At 42.0% G+C, this 16307-nt stretch overlaps 1 protein-coding gene across 1 annotated transcript in view; it reads left to right on the forward strand.

Annotated features, from left to right (window-relative positions):
- Positions 1 to 8817, forward strand: part of micos10 (mitochondrial contact site and cristae organizing system subunit 10) — a 28832-nt gene extending 20015 nt beyond the window's left edge. Inside the window, exons 2-4 of the mRNA XM_070860947.1 lie at positions 6544 to 6591; positions 7297 to 7406; positions 8649 to 8817. Of these exons, the coding sequence (XP_070717048.1) occupies positions 6544 to 6591; positions 7297 to 7406; positions 8649 to 8663 (173 nt within the window). The 3' untranslated portion in view covers positions 8664 to 8817. The remainder of the gene's footprint in view (positions 1 to 6543; positions 6592 to 7296; positions 7407 to 8648) is intronic.
- The last annotated feature ends 7490 nt before the right edge of the window (positions 8818 to 16307 follow it).

Genomic DNA, 16307 nt, shown 5'->3' on the forward strand with positions numbered 1-16307 from the left:
TAATACAGATCTCTATAAAGACTGCTTTGGAAGACACACACAAAGCAACATATCTCTTTCCTTACTAACCTTGTGTGTCTCAGTGCTGTTCAGGTGGCTTCTGGGATATTTGAATGACCATCTTGGTTTATTTCACTTGCCTTCCCTCCGAGATGACAGCAATCCTCTACTAATCTCGGTTCCCCAGAACTAACTGTGTGCACGATCATTTGTTGGACTGCTGCTGATCAGATAGCAATCACAGAGATGTTTGCATTGTCTATGGTGGGGTGCAGTGCAGCCATTTGGGGGTTGCAAAGACTGTTGTGATTAAGGAGGGAATTTCCTAATATTCCCCATTTGATCAGTAGGCTTGGAATCTCCTGACTTCCTGGCAAACTTCCTTTTTAGTGCATTGATATTGTTTACCTGAAACCTTCTCTGGTGCACATATCCTGATTTCCCTCTTTCGGGTGCCTGTTACTTGCGATAGATTGTCTCAATATGACTGTCTTGATTGAAAGTATTAATTCCACTATACCATTATGCATGGGATGTTACTGATGTTTGGGGGTAAGGTGCACTTATTGATGGGCTGCTGGTCACAGTGATGCTGTGTTTGTCCTGAGCAGTTAATGGGGTGGGAGGCCGCTGTAGCTCCCGATTTTAAGTAATGGAGAGGGTTGATGCAGGGTAGTGAGGTTGATGTTGTGTATATGGACTTTCAAAAGGCATTTGATAAGGTACCACATAATAGACTGGTTAGCAACATTTGAAGCCCATGGGATTAAAGGGGCTTTGTCTCTGGATTTAAAAAAAAAGCAAAGAATAGCGGTTAGCGGTTGTTTTTCAGACTGAAGGGAAGCATGCAGTGGCTTCCCCAGGGATTGGTGTTGGGACCACTGCTCTTTAATGTGCATTAATCACGTGGACTTGGGTATACAGGGCATAATTTCAAAGTTTTCAAATTACACACAATTCATAAATATAGTATAAACCATGAGGAGGATAGCTGAAAACCTCAGGAGGACAGGGCCAAACTGGATGTGGGCAGACACATGGCAGATGCAATGTAATGTACTATTTGATGGAGCAGGGGAGCTCACCCCTGTGTCCTGGTGAGCTTGCTGTGCAAATTGGCTGTCACCATATCAATTTTATAAGGATATAACTATTTGTACTGCACTTTTGTGCCCCCCACCCCCATATGTTGTCTCTGTCAAGCCCCCCCCCCCCCCCCACCGGTCAAATAATTCCACATGGTGCCAAGAAGCAGGACCTGAAGCCCGAGACTGCCGTCATGTATTCCTACTACTAAAACATTGAGGAACAGAGTTTGGGGGCTGGAGCTAGAGGATTAGACAGATCAAAAATTGTTACTATCTTGGGCATATAACTTCAAAATGTATTAGCTTGGTTCAGCTGTCATCTCTGAGACAGAAAATTAAGGGATCAAGCACCACTCAAGACTACAGCACAAATATTTTTATATTTAACTTTTTTTCTAAACAATTGAGCTTTACAGACTAGCCTCTGAAATCTCTGATCTTTGTCTTTGCTGATTAGCCTGGAGTTATTTTCTCCTTGTCTACCAGCCTTGTGTCTGTGCTGCATATAATGTAGAGTTGCCGTTTAGGATCCACCAATAGTAGTGTGGTGCCCACTCATCTAATCAGAGTCTCAGTCACTTTGCCAAGGGCATAATCTACTTGTGCAAATCAGATTAAAGCACTTTAGAATTGATAAATTTAGTTATAGATCATGGGACTGCTCTGAATTCTGTTCTAAGGCCCCTTGATGGCAGAGTTTTGAGATTTTGGAATCTTTCAGTCTACCTTATTCAGGAGCATACACATTGTAATGTGTTTCTCTGAATTAAAGATTAAACCAAGCCCCATCCTTGAAACATATTTAACCAGCTAGTACAGACTTTCATCCCCTTTCCTTTTAGAATATTTGAAGTGCACTTCTATAGGATTCCACTCCCGTACTTAAATGGCTTCACAATCCAAATGTGAATACTACATAAATAAAATTAGCCAACTGCCACACTGACTGCATACCTGGGTTGCCTTTTTCCTGATTAAACAACCCCTTGTACAAATATTAATTTAGTAAAGTTTCTAAACTTCATAATGCTGTTTAAATATTTAGAGTAAAAGTCAGTTTCCAATAGAGGAGAATGAATATATACAAAGATGTGTTGCAAAATGCAGACTTGACCTCTTTATAAAGTCCCTTCTTGTGGGCCCCAGCCCTAGGGTTAAGGGCAACAGAAAAAGACCTTAATGCATCTCCTGTCTGGGAGACAGGTGGTGTGCAGCAGAGATGAAGGTTAAAGGTTGAAATGTTTCCCTATTTTGTACATTCTTGTTGATGGTTAACCTGTACTAGTTGGGTATAATTTCTGTGCACGGTATTTTAGGAAATTGTTAATTGTAGTGGGCTTTGAGGTTCAAAAATGCTTGGAACAAAAAAAGTTAAACAAGTTCTCAAATTCTCACTAATTTAATGGCCCAAAATCTCCAGTGGAAGCTGCAAATTGGCTTGTTTGTAGCTGCAACATTACTGCACATAAACTTGGCTAACAGTCTTAAACTTTATTAGCAAATTAAATATTCATAGAATCAGAGAAACTTACAGCACAGAAGGAGGCCCTGTGCTGACTCTTTGAAAGAGCAGTCGTGCTTAGTCCCATATTCCCCACTTTTTTTGTCCGTAACACTTAAGTTCCTCATCCTCAAGTACCTGTTCAACTCCCTTTTAAAATTATTTATGGAATCGGCTTCCAACATCTTTTCAAGTAGAGCGTTTCAACTCTCCTCAATCCCCCCCCCCCCCTCGATCTTTTGCCAATGATTTTGAATCTGTGACCTCTAGTTATTGATCCACTTGCTAGAGGGAATAATGTTTCTCTATCCAATCTATCAAAACCTCTCATCATCTTGAAAACCTCGATTAGGTCACCTCTTGACCTTCTCTGTTCCAAAGAGAACAGGCCTAACTTTTCTAACCTCTCATAACTGAAGTCCCTCATCCCTGGTAACATCTTAGTAAACCTCCTCTACCCTTTCAAGCCCTTGACAACTTTCCTGAACTGTGGTGCCCAGAATTGTCCACAATACTCCAGCTGAGGCCTAACCAGTGATTTATAAAGTTAGAGCATGATCTCTTTTGCTTTTATAGTCTCTTTTTGTCTATTTATAAACCCAGGTAACCCATATGCTTTTTTAACCACATTATCAACTTCCCCTGCCACCTTTTAAGAATTTGTGTATATAGAAACCAAGGACTCTTTGCTCAACTACACTTTTCAGGATTGAGGCATTTATATTCTGTCTTTCCATCATCATCATAGGCAGTCCCTCGGAATCGAGGAAGACTTACTTCCACTCTTAAAATGAGTCCTTGGGTGGCTGAGCAGTCCAATACGAGAGCCATAGGTGGGACAGACAGACAGACAGACAGTTGTTGAGGGTGGGACAGGTTTGCCGCATGTTCTTTCCACTGCCTGCGCTTGTTTTCTGCATGCACTTGGCGATGAGACTCGGTGCTCAGCGCCCTCCCGGATGCGCTTCCTCCACTTAGAGCGGGCTTTGGCCAGGGACTCCCAGGTGTCGGTGGGGATGTTGCACTTTATCAGGGAAGCTTTGAGAGTGTCCTTGTAACGTTTCCTCTGTCCACCTTTTGGCTCAATTGCCATGAAGGAGTTCCGAGTAGAGCGCTTGCTGTGGGAGTCTCGTGTCTGACATGCAGACAATGTGTCCTGCCCAGCGGAGCTGATCAAGTGTGGTTAGTGCTTCATAGAAACGTAGAAAATAGGTGCAGGAGTAGGCCATTCGACCCTTCGAGCCTGCACCGCCATTCAATGAGTTCATGGCTGAACATGCAACTTCAGTATCACATTCCTGCTTTCTCGCCATACCCCTTGATCCCCCTAGTAGTAAGGACTACATCTAACTCCTTTCTGAATATATTTAGTCTAATTGGCCTCAACAACTTTCTGTGGTAGAGAATTCCACAGATTCACCACTCTCTGGGTGAAAAAGTTTCTCCTCATCTCGGTCCTAAATGGCTTACCCCTTATCCTTAGACTGTGACCCCTGGTTCTGGACTTCCTCAACATTAATAAGAACATAAGAACACAAGAACCAGGAACAGGAGTAGACCACCTAGCCCCCCGAGCCCGCACCGCCACCCAACAAGACCACGGCCGATCCGGCCGCGAACCCAGCCCCACCCAACCGCCCGCTCCCCACAACTCCCAATTCCCCCATTGGTTAAAAATCTATCTATCTCTGTGATTTGAATATATTCAATGAGCCAGCCTCAACCGCTGGGGATGTTGGCCTGGTCGAGGACACTAATGTTGGTGCGTCTGTCCTCCCAGTTGATTTGTAGGATCTTGCGGAGGCATCGTTGGTGGTATTTCTCCAGCAACTTGAGGTGTCTACTGTACATCGTCCATGTCTCTGAGCCGTACAGGAGGGCAGGTATTATTACATCCCTGTAGACCATGAGCTTGGTGGTAGATTTGTGGGCCTGGTCTTCAAACATACTTTTCCTCAGGCGGCCGAAAGCTGCGCTGGCGCACTGGAGGTGGTGTTGAATCTCCTCATCAATGTCTGCTTTCCATATTAGTACTCCAAAGTTCATCACTTCACACTTCTCCGCATTGCTTCTGTCCATTTCACCATCCTGTCTGTCATCCTGAAGCCTATAATTATCATCACTATCTACTTCCTGTACTTTGCAATTTTTATAAACAACCTAGACTCTGGTGTAGGGAGCAGCATTATAAAGTTTTCAGATGATGCAAACTTGGCAAAGAGTAATGGACCCAGAACTGACCCTTGGGGAACACCACTGCAAACCACCTCCCAGTCTGAGAAACATCCACCACCACCTTTTGCTTCCTGACACAGCCAATTTTGTATCCATACTGCTATTTTCCCCTGAATACTATGGGCTTTCATCTTATTAAGCCTATGTGGCATTTTGTTGAATGTCTACCGAAAGCCCATATATACAACATCTGCTGCACTACCTTCATCAACCTTCTGTTACCTCATCAAAGAATTCAGTGAAGTTATGTCAGACACGATTTGCCTTTGACAAATCCATACTGGCTCTCCTTGATTAACCCATAACATTCCAAATGGAAGTTTATTTTGTCCCTGATGATGGTTTCCAATAACTTCACTACTGATAGACTGACTGGCCTGTAGTTTACTGGTTTATCTCTCTTCTCCTTTCTTGAATAGTGACATAACATTAGCAACCCTCCAGTTCTCCGGCATTGCTCCTATATCCAATGAGGATTGAAAGATTGTGATAAATTCTCTGCTATTTAGTACTCAATTCATAAATATTGAGTTTTTTTTAAACTCTGGCTTGAAAATGGCCAGCATGTTTCACAAAATAAATGTTGAATTTAAGAAACTGAAATATTATTACTAATTCTATGCTATAAACTTGTGGTAGAGTCTGATGTGAGATTGTTGTATGTGCATTATGTTTTCAAAATCCTTTTTAGCTAGTAACTGATTAGAAAACTAATTTCTACTCTCTCAGTCTCTTCCCTCCCTTTTCTTGTCAAATTTTCTGCCCTCCTCCTGAAGGCTCTGACTGCTTGCTGGGTCCAGTACCATGGGTTTGGTTGCTCTCCAGTACCTCATCCAAGTGCACATTATTCATGTGTGAGCATAGACTGAGAGTTTCAGCTGGCCACTCGTCTACGAGTGACATCCCAGCTCGGCCTGGTTCTGTCCTAAGTCACTGTCCACTTCCAGTGACTCTCACTCCATAATGACCAGAAGTGGAAAACCTGACCCCTCTGCTCTGCTTTCCCTTTCTCTGGAGCATTGCCCTGGATCAGCTGACTCTGCATAGACCAAGGATTGAATCTGAGACCTCCTAGTTTGTATGTCTCGGCTACATCCCTGATAAGCTCATCAAGCCATCAGGGAGCCCTTGATATAAAAATACAAAAACTGTAAACTTTTTTTGGAGCGGGTAGGTCTGGTCTTAAAGTCTTTGACGTGGAGCTAATTAGCACCGAGTTGAAGTGTGTTCATTTATTAGTTTGGCTTAGTTAGGGACCTGTCTTTCTTTATACAATCAATCTGTTGAGACTAATAGTGCCAGACAAGCTGAAATTCACAGTTGTGCGGGCGGATGTTTTTTCCCCTGCAGTAGTTCCTGCAATTTGTTGAACACCATGACTTGACTCCAAGTTGTAATTGTGTTAGTTGCCCCTAAGGAAGATTCTCTTTCAAGATGAAAAGCCAAAACTTACTTACCACCAGCTCCTCCCCCACCCTGAGTTTTGAGGCCAGTGAGAGGAGAGGTCTATAGACTAGTCCAGTATTGATTGGGTAGATACCAGATTATTAGAAAAAAGCTACAAAACCAACTTAAATGACTTGAGTTCAGTGTACAGAAATATTAAATGCTGCAATGCCAATGATTCAAGCAGTTTTTAGGACTGGTTCACTTTAGCTTATGGCTTTTGAAAGTTAAATTTCATGCAATTTTTTAACTTCTATTTTGTTATATTTTCAGGTGTTGGCCTTGGCTTAGGAATTGTATTTTCTGTCATCGCTTTTAAGCGTAAGTATTTACTGTTTTTGGAGCATGTATGGAACAGTAAATGATTGACATAATTGAGAGAGAAAAATCCAGGGAGGATATAGACAGGAGGATGGGGTCCTAAGAAATGACACATAGCAACATTATGGGATGTGCTGCTATTATGGCCCAGGAAAAGCAAAACAATGATTTGATACGTTCATGAAAATGATTAACTCGTACGCTCCCCAAATAACTCAGTTAAATGCATTGACTATTATGTAACTGAGCAATACAGACCTGCAACCCAGTTGCAATCCCTGGTCTATGTTGCGTTTGCTAATCTCGGTGGTGGTAGGCATGTCAGTGCAACTAAGGGGCAAAATTCTGCCAGGGTTATACCTCCTGAACACTATCCAGTGACCCCCTGCTGGCAAGCTAATGCTGGGTGATGTAAGGATCAGGCTGGGCTACCTTGCCTCCCATGGTTGAATAGTGTACTGACACTTGCTGTCTAATCGCGCATGTGAAGAATGGTCACTTGAGTGAGTTGCCCACTGGCGGTCTGTGGCTATGGATGGAACTGTACCCCAGCATGAGTTTGTGCCTTTTAGAAGAAGAGGGTATTACATAAAAATCAAATGAGTTTGTTGTAGAAGTTCAGAGTAAATGGATTGTAAAAATGTATTTAAGCATCTCCATGTTCTAGATATTTACAACTAGCCTAATGTTGTTTTGTGTGTTTAGGGCGCGTATGGCCTATTACATTTGGGGCAGGAATGGGTATAGGAATGGCCTATGCTAACTGCCAGAATGATTTCCAGTTTCCATATCTTCTGCATGGAAAGTTTGTCAAAGTGAGTACAGATACTGAATTTTAATTTTCATTGAGTTTGATCAATATTACAGGACAGACAATACTGTGTAATCAAACAATCTCCACAGTTCCTTCTGGTCCAACTAGTTCACTGCATCTCTGCCAAACTTCTATATTGTCAATTAGGCACTAATATTTCAGGATTGACTCCTGTCATGAATTTTACTGGATAGGGTTTGATCAGCATGGGGTGCCACCGCTCCAGATTATGGGGAAGGCAGCTCACAATCCTATCTGTACCGTCTATTCTGCACTGGATGCCAGTGCCCTGGGGAATCTTGCTCCATTAGCTGACTTGCCTCCAACTTTCAGTGGCGGCTATTGCAATTCATATTTGTGTCATGGACAATGACCAACTCCTCCGTTTCTGCTCCAGGATCATTGACCAGTTAGCCCGAAGGATAGATGGCATCTCCTTTTCTTGGGCATGTGTTATCCCCCATTTCCCTTGACTCCCATGTTTGTAGAATATTTACAGGAAGGAGCACCTTACGGGCCTTGCTTACTGTAGGTGCAGGACATCCTACCACAGAACCATACTTTTTAGATCTGTGTCCCTTAGGAAAGATGTATTTAACGATGGGGATCATTGGAAGCGGACCTACTCGTCATTACCTGATGGTCACACACATGCGCTCTGCAGAAGGGGTTGCTGAATAGTGATCAGTTCTCTTTTCTCACCCCAGACCTAGGGGCAGTGAGGCCACTTGTTGTTTTCCTACTGCATCCATGTGAAACCATGCTTCTGTAGTTGAATCTTCATAAAATGTGTTTAGCAAAATACCAGGGTTTTATGAGTAAGTTTCAGCAAATTTCAAGTGGTAGTAATTTTACAAGTTTTTCTAACACAGGCTGGTTAATTCTTTCACTAATTGGGTCCAAACTAAAATCGTGTTTTACATTAAATTGATTAATTTTTAAAACTGAGAACTGTGTTTCAATGCATGTTTTTAAAATGTCAATTTTTTAAAAATTGAACAGTTGAATGTTTTATTCTCGAATCAAGCTATACAATAATACATGGAATGTGGTTTGTACATTAAAATGCAACATTTGGATCAGGTGTGTTTTTTTTATCCTGAATAAACTATATTGTGATTGGTGTTTGTGAATAGCACTAGATAGATATAACTGTTTCTTTATTAATTGTAATGAAATATTATCACTATTCCTTCAATTTTGCAGAATTACACTAATTTTGGACATTTTTGGTTTTTTACAGGACCAGTCAAATTAGGATGATTTTCTCCGACTGTGCTTACTGTACAGTACGTTTCCCGTGGATCAATTCTGTCTGTGCTTATAATAGAGACTCTTTTTGTTGTGCTGTATTTAATTTCACTCCTCAAACTTGTACACTAGTCATTAATAAAAAGAGCTAACTACTCCTATTTATTGTGCCCAGCTTGATCCATTTGTGCATATAAATGAGAAAGGGTATAGGACTAAGGACTAACAGATGGCCACATCTGGGAAATCATTCAAAATATGGTCATTGGTGGCATGAGCAAGTGAGGTGGAGTTCTGAAAATAAGTTGTTAAATTATCAAACATCCAATTACATTTTTTTTTAATTTGATCATCTCCATAAATGGACATTTGTTGAAACATTCTTGTCTGTTTTGTGGCAGTGTTGTGGTCGTAGGAATCTTTTTCTAAGGAAGCCTATCCTTTTACTTGTTACACAGGAGCTGAGCGAAGGAGAGCACACCCACAGCTGGAGTTATTAAAAGAAAGGCTAGCTCTTGCTTTCTTGTGAAGCAGGAGCAGTGCAGCACACGGCCTCTGCTCCCCACAACAGCCTTCCCCTGGAGGGCATTTTAAATCACTCCTGTGTTTATAGTCAGACTATAAGCTGAGCTCCTGGTTTGGAATGTTCCCTCTCTGCAATCTCTGGAATCTAGAACCACTGTGTAGCTAACAATAAATTACAGTGTGATAATGTATTGCTGCTAAATGCAGTCCAGGCTGGTAGTAAATCAGCTCAATTAATGCTTTGCACTGGAGAGCAAAATCGCAAAGGTTCACTGCAGATTTACTGCAGTGAAATTATATAGTCACCTCTGTAATAGGCAGCCTGCTATAAGTCAAATGTTAACGGTACATTTTCAAATAATTCTTGCTGAGTGTCCTGTCCACATGCATGTGGATTCCCCAGTCTATAAATTACCTGTATGTTAATAAGTATGATTTGTTGGTTAACACTTTTACTAGAACAAACCCCGGTCGACATATAGGGTTAAATTAAATTGTCCAAAGATTGCATAAGCCTGTGGTCTTTTAACTTTTTTATTTTTGTATAGCTGTTAAAGGGATGTTCTGTTATTAAAGAAGGGAAGTGGAGAACGGGGGAAAAACATTTTCAGTGCACTTTCCCTGACTCTCCAAGTATGTTATACACCATCCCTCACACCTATCTGTAACTGTCAATTTTACAGGGTATTTTCAGGCTAAGAGATTGTGTCATTTAAGATCTTCCAGAACCATTTTCCTGAGGTGCGTTATAGGGATGTGTGTCTCATTTTTCCTGGAGTAATACTATTGAATTCACTGGGAACTTGGACCAGCCTGAGTTGCAAGACCCCAGAAAACCCTCTATTGCATAAGTATGCAGCAGTACCAAGACAGTAATGATCTTCCCTCCTCGGCCCTCTCTTCCAAGCTGCTCCAGATGTCTGAGGACCATGCACATCTTTGGAAAATTGGGAGCAGTGAGAAACAGCATGTTTCCATGAGCCTGAAAATAGCTTAGAACAGCAATAATACTCAAAAGCCACTGAATATGATTATACAGAGCAATGTTTGGAAACAACAGCAAAATTAAACTTTCAGAGTATCCTTTTAAATCTGGAGAAAAAATTATATTTCAGTAACTTGTTGCAGATGCAGGTTCCAGGGATGCCTTTGTGATTTAACCGGTGCTTTAATTCATTTAATTTTAATTTTACTCAGTTGCTCTTTGGTACCTCAGACGAAGGGTCATTTTTTGTGGGAGCCAGACAGTGAGTGTTGGGAGGCTGTTTGCTGGAGGGGATGCATCACTGCCAAGCCCGGCCCTGCCTCCAGAAGCTCGCTTTTGAGCTGGATAGTGATTCGGAGTTAAACCCCAGGATAATGCACTGCCTAGCTGTTGTCCCGCAGAATTACTGCAAACTTTTAGTTTGATTTTAAGTTCTTTTTTGTTACGGTGTGTTTCTTAACACATACGGGATGATGCGGGCTTTTAGCAGGACAATCACAGACACTAGCTTTAGAGATGCAAATCCTTCATAAACTACGTAAAGATTTCCATTTTCATTCACCCCAAGCTTTCGTAGAATTACATTGCACTATTAGAAGCAAAATTATTGACTAGCTTACAGGATTGTACATGCAACCAAAAAAAAATGATTTTGAATATTTATTATGGGAACCATGAATTCCTGTGCTATTTTCCTGAGGTGTATGTCTGTACAGAGCAGGTAGTTGAAGTAAATGGTTGCTGAAACAGACTTCTGAATATATATTTTGCTGCTGAGGTCTCCTCATCCACCTTCATACTGCCCTTTTCCTTTAACTGACTGGGTAACGGATGTACAAAATAGGAAGTCTTCCATTCCTCAGCAAGCCTTATTAGTTGAGATTGGTGCTGCGTGGCAATGGAGAGCCTGTGAGTCACTACAAAAACACTCAATTAGAGATGAAAGTGAATGAGAGTTACCTATAAGCTGTGAGCTGATTGCAAGGGCCCTTTTATAAAGCAATTTTGAAAGGGAAATTGCTGGCACAGGATTATTCACATCAGCTATTTATTATCAATAGAGTAGGTTGACTGACATTACAAACTGCTGAACTTAAATCAAAGCAGCATCAATAATAAATGAGGAAGTATCCACTTGATAAATTAAGCTGCTTGCTGAGGGTGATACCAAGTTCTACTGGAAGGTCCTAGATTCCAATCCTGGTCTCTGCTGAGTTGGCTGATCTTGGCTAAGGCTGCACTGCAGGTACTACTATTGGGTTAAGAGAAAACTAATCCAGTATTTCTAATTCAGACCGCTACCAGCTATCCTATTGGAAAGTGCATGTGAGTAGCTGAGGACCAGGTTAAGCTCAGTTCTGATGCTCTGCATAGTGAAATAACTTGCTGAAGCTCACCGTCGGATCACACCTTAATAATGGCTATTTTGGTGAGATACCAGATGGCTAATGTCATCTATGCAACTTTACCCATGGAGAGTCAGAACTGTTAAATTTTCACCCCTTCTACACAGAAAATCAATGGTTACTTAGAATTATGACAATTCAATATAATTTTGGTTTTGTACTTTGTTCGGTTTATAATTTGATTAACTCATACTGGTATTTCATTAAAGCAACTGCCTTGCAGAAATTCTAAAGACTGAGTGCAAATGCTCAGATTGCTGATATATCCTGTGTTTTTAAGTCTTATTTCGTATGTTAATTCAGCTACCATACAATTCTGAATTAAGCCCCCACCCCATCCCTCACAATTTAAAACCGAAAACTATATATACAAAGTTTTGAATTGTGACCTTCAAGTGCTAAACATGCAAATTTAGGCAACACTTTTAAAATAGAAAGTTTTAAAAAGAGAAACAAAGGAATTATTTCTCCAGAAAAACTCTTATTGAGATAGAGCAATGTAGTGGTTCTGATCCTAGACTAGCACATAAGAGACAGTTCAAATCCTACATGTCTCTACCTTTTAGGTACTAGGAATGAGCAATAAATGAGGCCTTGCCAGCCTCACCATATTCTGAAATGAATGGGGGTGAAAATTACCTCGGGCTCTGCCCAGGAGTAATTAGCCTCTAAAAAGATCACAGCTAGGCATAACAATTCGACCTTGTAGTCTTAAAAGGATACCCAATTACATACAGCTGCACTTTAGCAGTGGAATAATAAATTTAAAATACATTGTGTCCTTAAACAGTGCACGCTCTGATTTACTGTGAGCAATGCTAGGGAACATCTCCCATTAAAAACAAAATTGAAAAAATAGGTATTCATAATTGCTCTTCCTAACCGTGGCTTTTTTAAAAGGACTACATATGGGGAAAAAAAGTGAATTAAATATTGGGATTCTAAAATCTGTAAGGTAAAGGGGGAGCTTGAGGTTATGTTTCAATTTTTGACTTGTGCTCATCACATTTCATAATATAATTCATTAACATTGAGATACATGAGAATAGGAAGCTGTGCTGTGATTGGTCCACATGACTAATGAAATCAAATGACACTTGTCTGTGAATGTGATTTCAACATTTACGTCACACTGTAGATTTTTGGAAATACTAATTGATTCGCCATAACATGGCTTAAGGACAAAAGTTTTTTGTTTTAAGTTTGTATCTTGAGTTGCCTCCTGCTCTCATTGTTTCTGCCTCTTTAGCTATGGTTCTCACACACTTTCCATCACTAAGTCCGATTCTTTTCTATTTTCTGTAAGAACAATATGCAGACGTGCCCCTTTAAATAAATCGATATGACCTTGCTGCGATCCAGTTAGAGTTGCAATGGCAGCATATGTGATGTTGTAAAGGATATTTTTAGGCAGTATGCATATACGTCGGAAAATGCTACTATCCTTAATCTCATTCTTGCATATCTTTCCTTCCAGTCATGCGTAGAATTTGCTGCCAATTGATCAATTGGGGAGCTTTCTTTTGCTTTTCTGTGGAAAGCAAAGTCCAGATACATAGATACACTGCTATCTGCCCCTTCCTCGCTTTCTGCCTATTTTCTTTGAGGCCATCAACATATTTTTTTCTGGTTATGTTTTGTGTTTTCCAGTTTATATTAAAAAAGTAAACTTAAATTAAACTATTTGAAATGATCATAATTGTTAGTCATAAGATCTCCCTTATACCAGACTCTTGTTACTGTAACCACACACCCGATTGAATACATTACTGTGCTGTCATAATGGAAGAGAAATCTTGGCAATGTAACTTTGTGAGTTTAGAAACTGTTTGGAAATAGAGCTTCCTAGACACGGAGAATATGAATGAGTGAACCCCCGACTTATTCTGGGCTCGGACCTATCAGCTTGTGACACTCAACACTCGATTATTTTTTTAAATAATCGATTTTAAAAACTGACATAAAATTGCCTCAGTAAATGGGGTTTTATTTTAAGCATATGCAGGTTTGGAACTCTGCCCATTTCATGTTCAGGAACCAGGTAATGTTGGTTGGAGATTTCTACCTGACTGGTAAATCCAACATGTTTTGGTATGTTTATTAATGACATTGAGTAACATGTTTTTTCAAGAGAAAAAATCGATACTGTTATCCATTCACAATGAGCATGGTACTGTGTTTACTGAAATAAAGGTATAAATGTGGATTCAACTGTGCCTCTCGGATTCTCCCAGCTCCTGAACTAGTATCGGTGTCTGCACAACAGCTTTGCCCACCTCCTGCCAACACCTTCTCAAGCAACGGACGGTTACAGGGTCTGGCCATATCCAGTACATGTGAGAGAAAGGGGATGAGTTGGTGTATAGCAAATGAAATGTGGGCAGAAGAGAGCTGAAAATGTTGAGTTGGTGGCATCAGAAGTTTTACCATATGACCCATCGCATCAACACAGGATTAGACAACAGTGGATTGGACTTCAGAAAAACTCCTTCCCTCTGCCCTCTTCCCCACCCCCCAAGTAGAGGGACACTAACAAACCTAAAGTATTTTCAGAATATATCCCTATTTTCAGAATATATTTTTACATAAGAAATAGGAGCAGTAGTAGGCCATTCGGCACTTTGAGTCCGCTCCACCATTCAATAAAATCATGGCTGATCTACATCAACTCCACCCAAAAATGTATCGATCTCTCTCTCTTGAATATATTCCTACTGAACATCCACAGCTCTCGGGGGGGTAGATAATTTCAAAGATTCACCACTCTGGGCCCAAGTTTCGGCCTGAGTTGCTCCTGTTTTTTTGGAGCAACTGGTTTAGAATGGAGTATCTTAGAAATTGCAATTCTCGGCATTTAGTTTGCTCCAGTTCTAGTCAGTTAGAACAGTTTCACTTTGTTGGAGATAGGGGTGGCGTCAGTGTCTCGACGGCAGCCCAACAGCAGCAGCAAGCAGCCTTCAAGCTGCGGTGCTTCAGGCAGGCCTGCCTTCCTTCCATCAGTGGCTGGACGGCAGCTGAAGAAACAACAAGCAGCCTTCGAGCTGCGAAGGGGATTAAGGCCATTCAGCCACGCGATAGAGGCGGCGTCGGTGGCTTGACGGCAGCAGAAGATACAGCAAGCAGCCTTCGAGCTGCGAAGGGGACTAAGGCCATTCAGCCACGCGATAGGGGCGGCGTCAGTGGCTGGCCGGCAGCCGAAGATACAGCAATCAAGCAGCCTTTGAGCTGTGAGGGAGACTGAGGCCATTTGGCCACGGGATAGGGGCATTGTCAGTGACTGGACGGCAGCCAAAGACACAGCAATCAAGCAGCCTTCGAGCTGCAAGGGAGACTTAGGCCCGTAGGCCAGGGACAGGGAGAGGCAGCCACATAGACACTTTTAAACTTAAATTTGCAGAATGTGTGCTGCATTGTCAACACCACGTATTATGCAATGGTTCGCCATCAATTCACTGCATTGGAGAGAATTGATTAGAGCTCACGGCAACAGGAACGTCATAGCCCGTAGGTTGATGGGCAGGAGACCTTACCCACATTGACAATATCGAGCCAGGTGCTCGTACCTGGACATGAGCGAGGCTGATTGTGTCAAAAGGCTGCGTTTCCGTAGAGAAGTTGTCGCTGAGATCTGTGATATGCTGAGAGCAGATTTGCAGCCCAGAAGCAAAACGCCAACTGCCCTGTCTGTTGCAGTGAAGGTAACAGCTGCACTTTCTTTCTATGCCTCGGGATCGTTTCAGGCTACAACTGGAGATGTGTGTGCCATTTCTCAACGTGCAAATACATGGCTGCGTTTACCAGGTCACGACTGCACTGTATGCGTGAAGGAATGACTTCATCAATTTCCCAATGACCGCACAAGCGATCCATGAGAGGGCTGTGGGCTTCTTCAGGATTGCCGGCTTCCCAAAGGTACAGGCTGCATTGATTGTACCCACATAGCCTTGCGAGCACCTGTGGAGGATTCTGAGCAGTACCGAAATAGGAAAGGTTTCCACTCCATCAATGTGCAGCTCGAGTGTGACGACAAGCAGCGCATCATGTCAGTCGATGTGAGATACCCTGGCAGCACCCACGATGCGTTCATCCTACGCGACAGCATTCTATCTGACATGTTTGAGCAACAGCCAGAAGGGCAGAGCTGGCTACTGGGAGACAAAGGGTACGGTCTGACCACCTGGCTCATGACGCCCCTACACATGACACGGACGGAAACTGACCGTCAATACAATATGGCGCACATTGCGACGCACATCATCATTGAGAGGACCATTGGCATATTGAAACAGCGATTCCGATTCTGGAGGACACTTGCTATACTCTCCTCAGATTGTCGGTCACTTCACTGTTGTGTGCTGCATGCTTCATAACTTAGCCATCATGAGGCAGCAGGAGCTGGTAGTGGAACCCGAAGACCCACGTGAGGGTCCAGTGCATGATGATAATATTACGGAACAGCAGGATGTGGATGATGACGACGATCAGGAAAGCATTCAAGTGCCTGATGCCGGAGCACGAGGTCGGAGGAGGGCCATCCATCGTGCCCCTTTAACGATTGCTCAAGCCTTGCGCCAGCAGCTCATCCGTGAACGCTTCAACTACTGATGCCTGAGGGCTCTGCGACCACTGTTGCGCATGGACATGTTTATTCTTTGCAGTTGTTCCTACGTTGTGGTGTGTTAATGGAACATGAAACAGTTTTAATGAAAAAATATTTTATTGAAAAGTTAACATC

This window comes from Pristiophorus japonicus, chromosome 18 (assembly GCF_044704955.1).
Source record: "Pristiophorus japonicus isolate sPriJap1 chromosome 18, sPriJap1.hap1, whole genome shotgun sequence".
Taxonomy (NCBI): domain Eukaryota; kingdom Metazoa; phylum Chordata; class Chondrichthyes; family Pristiophoridae; genus Pristiophorus; species Pristiophorus japonicus.